The sequence below is a fragment of the Salmo trutta genome, chromosome 26 (genome assembly GCF_901001165.1).
Source record: "Salmo trutta chromosome 26, fSalTru1.1, whole genome shotgun sequence".
Classification (NCBI taxonomy): domain Eukaryota; kingdom Metazoa; phylum Chordata; class Actinopteri; order Salmoniformes; family Salmonidae; genus Salmo; species Salmo trutta.
The window spans coordinates 22,088,426-22,102,389 of NC_042982.1; the positions used below are offsets into that span (position 1 = coordinate 22,088,426).

General features: G+C 45.5%; 1 protein-coding gene across 3 annotated transcripts in view; it reads left to right on the forward strand.

Moving 5' to 3' along the window:
• Positions 1-13,964, forward strand: part of LOC115163432 (membrane-associated phosphatidylinositol transfer protein 3) — a 170,990-nt gene that overhangs the window by 74,845 nt on the left and 82,181 nt on the right. For all 3 annotated transcript variants that reach the window (XM_029715287.1, XM_029715288.1, XM_029715289.1), the window contains exons 6-10: positions 1,043-1,232; positions 2,524-2,664; positions 3,639-3,832; positions 7,886-8,043; positions 9,735-9,905. In XM_029715287.1, coding sequence (XP_029571147.1) covers positions 1,043-1,232; positions 2,524-2,664; positions 3,639-3,832; positions 7,886-8,043; positions 9,735-9,905 — 854 coding nt within the window. The remainder of the gene's footprint in view (positions 1-1,042; positions 1,233-2,523; positions 2,665-3,638; positions 3,833-7,885; positions 8,044-9,734; positions 9,906-13,964) is intronic.

The window sequence follows — 13,964 nt, forward strand, 5'->3', positions numbered from 1 at the left end:
ACATTGCCTAACTGTACCTGTGAAATAACTGAACAGAAAACTGTTCCTATCACCTGCATATTGTAGATGTCTTAATATAGTGGTGTCACAGTTTCATGCTCCATGTTCCCCACCACAGACACAGGGGATCTGTTCACAGAGAGAGAGAGAGAGAGAGAGAGAGTGGGGAACATAGAGCATGAGGGTGGGGAACATAGAGCATGACATCACAGCTTCAGCTTGCCATTTACCTGGGAAGCTCCTTTTCTCTCCTGGCTATTCTCATCAATGGATACTGCTGGGTAGGGACCTCTACAGATGGAGTCTTCACACCACGCAGACCCCATCCTGTCCATGACTGCACCCATATTTCAGCCTTGGCACGGATTTGGCCAGTTCCTGTAATCTGAGCTGCTGATGGATGATGATAGGTACAGCTGTTCAAGGAGTGCTGGCAAGGGCAAGGCTATCCTTCACTGTTTCCCCACACTGTTGGATAATGGATCTTGTACACTGTGGCGTGCGCACTATCACTCTGATTCACACACACATCAGATAAACAGAGCGTAGGGTGCTGTCAGACATTCAGAGGCGAGGTTGTGCCAGCAGGGGAGAGTCTGCTAGCCTGCACCTGTAAAGAGAGTGGAAGAGAGGAGATAGTGGAGGGGGGGGGAGAGAGAGTGGGGGGGGGGGTGACTAGCCACAGGCTCATTCATCATATTTATACATTCCATGGTATGAAATCATTTTGTTGGCTCTTTTTCCCAAAATAACCTTGGATTATCAGAAACAGCCAATTACAAGACTTTTTCCAAATTCCATTTCCCATGACATTTTTGTGCAGTGGAAACGCTTGATGAATGAATGCCTGTTAATACTGTAAATGTCAGAAGGCTCTCCATTCACCATATAGGTACATTCCATTTTCCATGTAAGACACAAAACTATGGCAACACAAGTCATTTTTCAGGGATAAATAACATTTTGAATTGAGTTGATTGTTATTCAAGGCACACAAATGACTCACTTCCTGTTGTGTTCCCCTCCTTCCTATCCCCTCCAGTCTGAACCCGTACAGCTATGACGAGAGCTGTGTGTCCAGCAGCGTTGACCACCTGCCCCTGGCTGCCCTCCCGCTCCTTGCCATCGCAGCGCCAAACTACCAGGACGCCGTGGCAACTCTCATCACCCGCACCAACCAGGTCTACCACAGCTTCCTCGAGTCCCAGGACGGACAGGGCTTCACTGGCCAGGTGGGTCTGTCCTCTAGTGTCCCCTCCCAGACAGGGCTTCACTGGCCAGGTGGGTCCGTCCTCTAGTGTCCCACCCAGACAGGGCTTCACTGGCCAGGTGTGTCCGTCCTCTAGTGTCCCACCCAGACAGGGCTTCACTGGCCAGGTGGGTCCGTCCTCTAGTGTCCCACCCAGACAGGGCTTCACTGGCCAGGTGGGTCCGTCCTCTAGTGTCCCACCCAGACACGGCTTCACTGGCCAGGTGGGTCCGTCCTCTAGTGTCCCACCCAGACAGGGCTTCACTGGCCAGGTGGGGCCGTCCTCTAGTGTCCCACCCAGACAGGGCTTCACTGGCCAGGTGGGGCCATCCTCTAGTGTCCCACCCAGACAGGGCCTCACTGGCCAGGTGGGTCCGTCCTCTAGTGTCCCCTCCCAGACAGGGCTTCACTGGCCAGGTGTGTCTGTCCCTCTAAAGTGTCCCCCAATATAGGTCTTCACTGGCCAGGTGGGTCCACCCCTCTAAAGTGTCCCCCAATAAAGGGCGTCACTGGCCACGTGGGTCCATCTGTCTAAAGTGTCCCCCAATATAGGGCTTCACTGGCCAGGTGGGTCCGTCCTCTAAAGTGTCCCCAAGGCTCCCACAGGGTCACACTGACTCACTAGAGATGAGTCATACTGTAAGGAACAAGGGAGGAGAAGAGGAGAGAGAGAAAGGAAGTTCTCATTGTCTCTAATCTCTCATGCCAAATCCAAGAATGTGCTGCAGTATTTCCAGAGGAAGTGATGATTGGGATAGAGAGGGTTGGGTAATCCTCTGTGTTCACTGTGGGGACTAGTGTCGCCAGAGGCCTGCAGCTTTATCATGCCGTCTGCAGACCCCATTAACTTTCACACACCTGTGGACCATCCCCTCTTTGATTAGGACCTGTGTTCTAATTAAGTGCTGTAATTTTAAAGAGCGCATTATTGGCAAAACCATAGAATGTTTAAACTCTATTTAATTGAACTTCCTCTCCTTGCATAACTTTGACAAGATTTGTGGTCATAACGCAATTCTTAGTCAGGAAGCCAAGTACAATGGTGGCACGTCAAACCAATTAAGGAGAAGATTGTGTTGTTCCCTCAGACTGAGTCAGTCCTAATGAAGTTTGCTATTGACATTCAGATTCACCTGTGGATCTGAACAGGCACGGGGCCCAAATCTGCCTGCTGGGGAGGCTTGGCAGCCTACATTGATTGAGTGGAGCGAGGTTTTCTAAAACGGTGTGTGTGTACTGTGTGTGCTTGCATGTGTGTGTGTGTTCCCGTCCAGGTGTGTGTGATGGGCGACTGTGTGGGAGGTGTGCTGTGCTTCGACGCCCTGTGTTTCAGCAGCAGCAGTAGTAGCAGTCAGAGGCAGCACAGCAGCCCCAGCCACAGCAGCAGCAGGAACAACAGCACTGAGAGCCTCAAGGTAGGAGCATGACACATTACAACTCAATCAACTTGCTCTCTAACATGTTCTGTAAAACTGCACTTTTGGATGCCCCTAAGAGAATTTGGAATTGAGGCATTACAATTTCAGTTTGTGCTTTCTGTGCTATTCAACTATCTCCCCATGGCGTGTAGCTAGAATTGTGTAAGTTCTTCTCTGTTCAGACAGCTTTCCTCTCAGACAGTCTCTCCTACCCCATGCTACCCCGGCCAAGACCTTGAAATTACTTGGTGTCCTCTCTCTCCGTCCTGAGCTGGCCTGTCTTTTCCTGTTTGTTTACACCCAGTTACAGTAGCACTGCAGGATCCCCTGGGATCTCTTTCTGTCCGAGCCCCTCCTCTCTCCCCTCTCTGCTCTCTCTCTTTCTCTTGCTCTCTCTATATCTGTTCTCCTATTTCCCCTCTCTCTCTCTAACCTCAAATCTACTTTGCCCACTTCTACTCTCCTGTAACCTCAAACATAAAACAGGATCAAAATCTCTCTGGAGTTAGCAAATGTGGGTTGAAATACTTTTGAGGTTATTTCAATTACTTTCAGAGACATTTCAAAGTAAGTAGTTGAATATTAGAATGTATTTGGAAATACACATGGGAAGTATTGGTTTGTATTTGAAAAATACTCAAACACAGACAAGTGTATTTTTAAATTCAAATATTTAAATACTCCATGCATTTAAACTCGGGCCTGTTTGGTCCTAGGGGTATTTTAAATAATGTATTTAGAAACAGGAATTTGAACAAAAATACTCATACACAGAAAATAAGTATTTCAAATAGAAATACTCAAATACACATGTATTTAAATCCAGGTCTGGTAGCTAGCCAGCTCCCACATTCTCATATGTGCTGAGAGAGAGGGATTAGCAATGAGCTGCTCGTTTGTGTACAGTTGTGGTATTTGATTGTGAGTGAAGCTTGAAGGCTTGTGTCCCTCGCTCTCTTCCTCCCACGCAGGATAACCCTGAGGACAGCCCCTGTCACAGCCCCAGCCTGGGCCTCAGCTCCAGTAAGAGGCTGAGTAAGAGCAACATTGATATCTCGGCCCTGCCCAGCGATGGACACAGCCAGGCCAGACAGCCCCTCAGCAGGAAACAGAGCGACTCGTACGATGGAGACACATCTACAGGACAACACAGCTTCTTCAGCAGGTACTGTAGATAGAGAACAACACCCTGATGGAAGCTAACCACAACCCTAACCCTAGCTTCATGTCCACATCCCGGTTCAACCCTAGCCATAACCCTAACCCTAGCTCCATGTCCACACCCGGCTCAACTCTAACTGTAATTTCAATTTCTATTGTCCTCCAAAAGTGAGGGACAATACCTCCAAAAGCACAATTCATGCACCATGGTTGGATTATGAGGCAGTAGTAGTAACAGTATACTTCTCCCTTTTCTCACTGTGATAGACACAGTGGGGATTATTCTGCCTTTTACCTCTCTTGGCAAGGACTCTGTTGACATTCCGATTCAATTAAGATAAAGGTTAAATACTGTAGATACTCAGACTTAGGGAAAATCCCATAATAGTATACTCCTACCATCACATTCTTGCCATATACCACTGTCATTAGAATCATATCTGAATACATGTTTTCTTATCACACAGTTCTATACACGATGTTTATTCCAGACATTTCTAGTGACATCTATCCATCTAGCTATGTTCTCTGTGGTGTGATGGGATAACCCAGATGTACTGTACCTATCTGGCCCTCAGCCAGGTTATCATGGGATGTTTTATTTCTATGTGTGTCACACTGTCATCAATATTTGCTGCAATATGGTCCTTTCTGCCTGCCTGTCTACCTGCCTGCTTGTCTGCATTTCTGCCTGCCTTTCTTGCCTGTCTGCTTGTCTGCCTGCCTGCCTTTCTGTCTGTCTATCTATATGCCTGCCTGTCTACATTGCCGGCCTCCCTGTCAGCCTGCTGTGGGCTATAAATAGCCAGTGTTCATACTGTAGGAAACGGACTACTGCAGCTATAGCTGACTGGATGGGGAGCTCCCAGCTCACTACCATGCTACCAATTAACCAGCACCAAGCAACCAGTGTTCCCATTCCAAATCACATGTCCCAGTGCGGCTCACGTAGTTATAGTCATAGAAATAACATTTTATTTCTATGGCTACAGTAGCCAGATCCCTGGCAACCTAGGCTGAATCCTAAAGGGTACCCTATTCCCTATGAAAGTTCCCCCAGCCCTTCCCACACGGTATCCCCACCCCCTCACAGGGAGGGCTCTGCTCTGGTTCAGTTTAGGCTGTTTTTAGAGCTGTGATACCCAGGCATCAGCCCACTCATCAGGGCCTCTGGGTCACCTGCCTGTCAAAAGCTTCCCTTTTCACCTCAACCAGGGGATTTTACTCTACCCGCAGTCCCTGCAGTTATATCTGCAGTGTGGACGGGTTTAGGGTAATTAAATATTGTGTGGCTGAAGGGTGGCGGTTGGTGGGCGGGTTGAATAAAGAGAAACAATACCTTTAAAAAATCCGTAAATGTATCATTATTGTGAAATTTATATAGTCTACATTGACGTTTTTCTTTCATTATTTTAGGCTATCAGGTATTAGTGCTTAAGCCTACACTTTAGGGCTTAAATGTATACGCGCCAAATTGCCGACACAGACAATCGCCAAATAATGCTTTTGAGAAGGGGCAGAAAATTTTAACATCAATCCATGGTGGAAAAAAGGACATTGTCGAAGTTTAATTCAATAAGACAAAAGCTGCGAAAGGAGAGTTGAAAATAAAGAGAAGGGAGGGACAGAAAAGTAATGTTTGGAAACAATTTGGTGAAATGGTAAAAGAGGATGATAGCAGCCCCTGCCAGAATTCCCCCCTTCTATTTTCCTTAATTTTGTGGCTAGATTCAAATACTTTCTGTGGCACACAGAGTCAAATACTTTCTATAGAACAAACTTCACGTCAGGATAGTCAACCGAAATTAATAATTCATGTATGTGTGTTATATTAAACACAGAGGAGGGAGTAAAATGTTGGCAAGCAATAAACATTTCAGAACAGCTATGGCTGAATTATTATCCTTATACTTTCAAAAATACTAGTCGAATAAGACATTGAAGAGATGACGAATTTTGACAAAGAGATTTATTTATAGATTAATACAAATCAGTAGCGGATTTAGGTACGGGCGACATGCGCAGCCGCCCAGGTCGCAGGCGCTGAAGGAGGGTTCGCCCAGGGCGCCATATTGAAACAAATAGCCAAACCGAAAACTGCAGACAGAAATGCTTTCTGCTACTAAGATCAGTGAAATGTAGGCTAAACTGACAATGGAGTGAAGAGCAGAAATCTCAACTAGCAAGCAAGTGGCAGCAATGAAGAACGTGAAGGGGGGGGGGTGAATTCTGGCAAGGGGGAGATTTCTGGCACAACACCGGCTGTTATGTGTGATGATTCGCTATAGTCGCTATACAAATTCCACAGTCAGAAAACGGGACTTCAAATAGGCCTATGGCATGTCAGGGGAACTGTAGCCTACAGTTAATATGGGTTAAATTAAAACTGAAATCTGGACATCTAACCAGAATAACCTACAGGTTTTTGGCAAACTTCTGATAATACTAGTCCCGTGCGAATCGACATCCCTGTGTTTTGAGAGAAAATGTCTTGAGTTTTATAGGTGTTGCTCGAGGTTTGAGCAAGAAAACAATAACTGCTTCGATAAATTGAACGAAGTGCTGCGCATAGCCTATATATGAATGTCGTACATGTATCAACTTTCACAGTGAATGCTTTTGTTTATACGTTTTGTGCAAATTAATTGAACATCGCCAAATGCATCATAAAAAATATTGTGCCTATTTAATGCAACCCTTGATGTCAATAGATCGCAAAGCTGCATTCAACTGAGCTACGCGTGTGGAACTAGTTCACTTTCTCACCCATAGCCTGAAAATGCATAACAAGTGCAAGTTAGCTGTTAAGCTCACATCTGATCTGAAGGCTGGGGGCATTTAGGACGTCTTCTACTGCGGATCGCTAAAATATCATAAATATGTTCCCACTTCCTCAATTCAAATATTATGGCGACACTATACCAAATATGGTTTGGTACGGTTTAGAAACTTGGGAGTCAAGCTCGAGTTATCAGTGTAGCATGTTATTGCCTGGATTTGTTGAAATATCTTCACACCTTGGAGAAAACCTCCAGGATTCTGTCATAACTGTCAATTTATATATGCACTATGTTCAAAAGTTTGGGGTCACTTAGAAATGTCCTTGTTTTTGAAAGAAAAGCACATTTTTTTTGTCCATTAAAATCACATAAAATTGATCAGAAATACAGTGTAGACATTGTTAATGTTGTAAATGACTATTGTAGCTGGAAACGGCTGATTTTTAATGGAATGTCTACATAGGCGTACAGAGGCCCATTATCAGCAACCATCACTCCTGTGTTCCAATGGCACGTTGTGTTAGTTAATCCAAGTTTATCATTTTAAAAGGCTAATTGATCATTAGAAAACTCTGCAATTGTGTGCAGGTGAACAAACAGCTGACCTGCGCACCACTAGTTCAGACCCAGCAGTAAGAGGTGAATTGATGGAGGGCAGGAAAGTAGTTTGGAAGTTAGAGCAAGTGAGAGAGGCAGGCAGTGGGAAGATGAAAGACAAATAGAGCAGCCGGCAATCCAAGGCAGATTGATTTTTCCTTTTAGGCTGGCCACAGACCATAATCCTTCTCTCCGTGCTCTCCTTTGTGATGGAAGTGTTAGTTTTGGTTAAACTGGAGGGTCAAGAGGTGTTCTACAGCTGCAGGGTCTGTAGGTTTATAGCCATGCAGTAGGTTTAAGGCCAGTTTGGCTGTTCAAACATCCACAAGCCCCATCCATCTTTCTGTTCTGCCTATTTAGGCCCCAGTCTTGTCTCCTCGATAAAATGTGCTTACCATACACATCCAACCTGTTATTTACATGCCCACTCAGGACACACACAGTGGATTGAGTAGTAAAATCCATTATACTGAGTAGTGGAGATGCAGTATTTGAATTTGAGTCAGTCTCTCTATGAACGAGGTAGTAGATTTGTTGTTTGGTGTACCAATCCATTTTCCTGTTTTTCTACAGGGATTGCAACATTTGTAGATTTGGTTTATAAAAATAAAACACAAATTCTCTCTACTTCTCTCTTCTCTATCTCTCCTTCCATCCCCCCCTCCTTCCCATTCTCCCAGTCTGATGCAGGAGGGGGTGGACCTGCGTCCCGGCAGCAGCAGTAGTCTGGTTTTGAACCCAGGGAGGTTTGACTTTGAGGTCTCCGAATGTTTCCTGCTGGGCTGTCCACTGGGCCTGGTGCTGGCCATGAGACGTACAGTACTGCCTGCTGTCCAGGGTAGGTGTTGTTAGAGAAACACACACACACACACACACTTCTCACACACCTCTGTGTCTAGGCAGACCCTGATGCAACACCTTCCCCACAATTTTTAGCCACCTTGTTGATGGACCAGATTGATCATCATACTTCTTTTGCTTGAATACACCACTATGCAGCTTTTTAGACCCTTTTTAGACTATAAATATATTTAGAGGGCTGCCTTTCCCGCACATCACCAGTGGAGGAAAAAGTACTCTATTGTCATACTTGAGTAAATGTAAAGATACCTTAATAGAAAATGACTCAAGTAAAAGTCACGCAGTAAAATACTACTTGTGTGAAAGTCTAAAAGTATTTGGTTTTATATATACTTAATTATCATTAGTAAATAGAATTGCTAAAATGTACTTATGTATCAAAAGTAAAACTATAAACCATTTCAAATTCCTTATATTAAGCAAACCAGATGGGCCATCATTTTCTTTTTTAACTTTTTTATTGGTGGATAGCCAGGGGCACTCTCCAACACTCAGACATAATTTACAAATTAAGCATTTGTGTTTAGTGTCACGAGTGCTGTCTTCGAATTCCCTGTCATAAATCAGCCAAGGCGCAGCGTGCCGGTAGTTCCACATATTTTATTAGTGAACCCGAACAAAACAAGAAAACAGGTGAAACTGAAACAAAAGTGACGTTCTGGGGCTGCATAAACACAGCTGCACAAAAACAAGATCCCACGAAAACACAGGGAAAAACAGGCTGCCTAAGTATGGCTTCCAATCAGAGACAACGAATGACAGCTGCCTCTGATTGGAAACCATACCCGGCCAAAATATAGAACACACCCTGACCTAACTAAACAGAGAAAACACAGCTCTCCTAGGTCAGAGCGTGACATTTAGAGAGTCCGCCTGTCATGACTTCCGCTGATGTCGGCTCCTCTCCTTGTTCGGGCGGCGTTCGGCGGTCGACGTCACCGGCTTTCTAGCCATCGCTGCTCCATTTTTCCATTGTTCCATTTGTTTTGTCTTGTTCCCTGCACACCTGGTATTTCATTTCCTAATCACACTGCATGTATTTATTCCTCTGTTCCCCTCCATGTCTTTGTGTGAAATTGTAATTGTTACGTGTTTCGTGTGTACGCGCTAGGCTGGGTTTTTTCCCATATTTTCCGTGGTATTTCACAAAGGTTGTTTATTGTAACATTTGCTCATTTGTTGGGACTGTTTCGCGCCTTGCACTTTATCCTTTGGCTGGAGGTTTTGACGCAGTGGCGTCTGTCTGTTTTATTGCCTCTACCCTAATAAAGTGTGCGCCTGTTCACAACTCTCTGCTCTCCTGCACCTGACTTCTCCACCAGTAGCGCTCACCGTGATACCGCCAGATCAGAGTCAGTCGGGATGACCAGGGATGTTTTCTTGATAAGTGTGTAAATTGGACAATTTTCCTGTTAAAATGTAACAAGTACTTTTGGGTGTCAGGGAAAATTAATGGAGTAAAAAGTTAAAGTTAGCAAAAATATTATTAGTAAAGTACAGATACCCCCAAAAATGTCTTAAGTAGTACTTTAAAGTATTTATACTTAAGTACTTTACACCACTGCACATCACATTACACATTTTGTACACACAAGCCTTATCATTTATTAGTTCACAGACTAAGAGCCCCCCCCCAATCTCTGCTGTCTGCTGTCCTGTGTCCCTCAGTAAGCCAACTCCGTCCTGCCTGCAACCAGATCTTCAACCTGTTCTACCCCTCGGACCCCTCTGCCTCCAGACTGGAGCCCCTGCTGGAGCCCCTATTCCACAAGCTGCCCCCCTTCCCCATGCCGCGCTACCAGCGCTACCCCCTGGGAGACGGACGCTGCACACTAATAGGTGAGTCAGAGGGAAAGTGTTAATAGAAAATCAATTCAACTATGGAGGTGATACCAGCGTATTTTCTGTTATAATTGTATCGCCGTACTGTATTCATAAGCTTTTGGGTTTTGCATTTCAAAGCCAGTGTGAAATATTTGGATAATTCTAAGTAGGTTGGTTCTACACTACACCATTGAGAGCATCTTGACTTAGACTGTTATTTCTGCTACCGCACGGCAAGTGGTACTGGAGCGCCAAGACTGGGACCAAACGGCTCCTGAACAGCTTCTACCCCCAACCCATAAGACTGCTGAACAGTTAATCAAATGGCCACCCAGAATATTTGCATTTTAGTTTTTTCCTCTATGCACACTCACTGGACTCTACCCACACATTCACACATACTACACTGGACTCTACCCACACGTTCACACATACTACACTGGACTCTACCCACACATACTACACTGGACTCTACCCACACATTCACACATACTACACTGGACTCTAACCACACATTCACACATACTACACTGGACTCTACCCACACATACTAAACTGGACTCTACCCACACATTCACACATACTACACTGGACTCTACCCACACCTTCACACATACTACACTGGACTCTACCCACACATTCAACACATACTACACTGGACTCTACCCACACATTCACACATACTACACTGGACTACTACCCACACATTCACACATACTACACTGGACTCTACCCACACGGTCACACATACTACACTGGACTCTAACCACACGTTCACACATACTACACTGGACTCTACCCACACATACTACACTGGACTCTACCCACACGTGCACACATACTACACTGGACTCTACACACCCACACATTCACCCAATCAACTACACTGGACTCTACCCACACATACTACACTGGACTCTACCCACACATACTACACTGGACTCTACCCACACATACTACACTGGACTCTACCACACACATATACACTGGACTCTACCACACATTCACACATACTACACTGGACTCTACCACACATTCACACATACTACACTGGACTCTACCCACACATTCACACATACTACACTGGACTCTACCCACACATACTACACTGACTCTACCCACCACGTTCACACATACTACACTGGACTCTACCCCACACATACTACACTGGAACTCTACCCACACATTCACAAATACTACACTGGACTCTACCCACCACATACTACACTGACTCTACCCACACATTCACACATACTACACTGGACTCTACCCACACGTTCACACATACTACACTGGAATCTACCCACACATTCACACATACTACACTGGACTCTACCCACACGTTCACACATACTACACTGGACTCTACCCACACGTTCACACATGCTACACTGGACTCTATTCACACATACTACACTGGACTCTACCCACACATTCACACATACTACACTAGACTCTACCCACACATACTACACTGGACTCTACCCACACGTTCACACATACTACACTGGACTCTACCCCACAACGTTCACACATACTACACTGGACTCTACCCACTCGTTCACACATATACACTGGTCTCTACCCCACACGTTCACACATACTACACGGACTCTACCACCACATACTACACTGGACTCTACCCCACATTCACACATACTACACTGGACTCTACCCACACATTCACACATACTACACTGGACTCTACCCACACGTTCACACATACTACACTGGACTCTACCCACACATACTACACTGGACTCTACCCACACATTCACACATACTACACTGGACTCTATCCACACATACTACACTGGACTCTACCCACACGTTCACACATACTACACTGGACTCTACCCACACATTCACACATACTACACTGGAATCTACCAACACATACTACACTGGGACTCTACCCCACACGTTCACACATACTACACTGGGACTCTACCCACACGTTTCACACATACTACACTGGACTCTACCCACACATTCACACATACTACACTGGAATCTACCCACACATACTACACTGGACTCTACCCACACGTTCACACATACTACACTGGACTCTACCCACACATTCACGCATACTACACTGGACTCTACCCACACTTTCACACATACTACGCTGGACTCTACCCACACATTCACACATGCTACACTTGACTCTACCCACACATTCACACATACTACACTGGACTCTACCCACACGTTCACACATACTACACTGGACTCTACCCACACATACTACACTGGACTCTACCCACACGTTCACACATACTACACTGGACTCTACCCACACATTCACACATACTACACTGGACTCTACCCACACGTTCACACATACTACACTGGACTCTACCCACACCTTCACACATACTACACTGGACTCTACCCACACGTTCACACATACTACACTGGACTCTACCCACACATTCACACATATTACACTGGACTCTACCCACACCTTCACACATACTACACTGGACTCTACCCACACCTTCACACATACTACACTGGACTCTACCCACACATTGACACATACTACACTGGACTCTACCCACACCTTCACACATACTACACTGGACTCTACCCACACATACTACACTGGACTCTACCCACACATTCACACATACTACACTGGACTCTACCCACACCTTCACACATACTACACTGGACTCTACCCACACCTTCACATACTACACTGGACTCTACCCACACATTCACAATACTACACTGACTCTACCCACACCTTCACACATACTACACTGGACTCTACCCACACATTCACACATACTACACTGGACTCTACCCTCACATTCACACATACTACACTGGACTCTACCCACACGTTCACCACATACACAGGACTCTAACCACACGTTCACACATACACACTGGACTCTACCACACATACTACACTGGACTCTACCCACACGTTCACACATACTACACTGGACTCTAACCCACACCTTCCACATACTACCTGGACTCTACCCACACATTCACACATACTACACTGGACTCTACCCACACGTTCACACATACTACACTGGACTCACCCACACGTTCACACATACTACACTGGACTCTACCCACACGTTCACACATGCTACACTGGACTCTACCCACACATTCACACATACTACAATGAACTCTACCCTCACGTTCACACATACTACACTGGACTCTACCCACACATTCACACATACTACACTGGACTCTACCCACACATTCACACATACTACACTGGACTCTACCCACACATTCACACATACTACACTGGACTCTACTCACACATACTACACTGGACTCTACCCACACATACTACACTGGACTCTACCCACACGTTCACACATGCTACACTGGACTCTATTCACACATACTACACTGGACTCTACCCACACATTCACACATACTACACTAGACTCTACCCACACATACTACACTAGACTCTACCCACACATACTACACTGGACTCTACCCACACGTTCACACATACTACACTGGACTCTACCCACAAGTTCACACATACTACACTGGACTCTACCCACAAGTTCACACATACTACACTGGACTCTACCCACACGTTCACATACTACCACTGGACTCTACCCACACGTTCACACATACTACACTGGACTCTACCCACACGTTCACACATTACTCAATGGACTCTAACCCACACATACTACCTGGACTCTACCACACATTCACACATACTACACTGGACTCTACCCACACATTCACACATACTACACTGGACTCTACCCACACGTTCACCAAATACTACACTGGACTCTACCCACACATACTACACTGGACTCTACCCCACATTCACACTACTACACTGGATCTACCCACAACATACTACACTGGACTCTACCCACACGTTCACACATACTACACTGGACTCTACCCACACATTCACACATACTACCACTGGAATCTACCCACCACATACTACACTGGATCTACCCAACACTTTCACACAACTACCTGGACTCTACCCACACGTTACACATACTACACTGACTCTACCCACACACTACATGGACTCTACCCACCGTT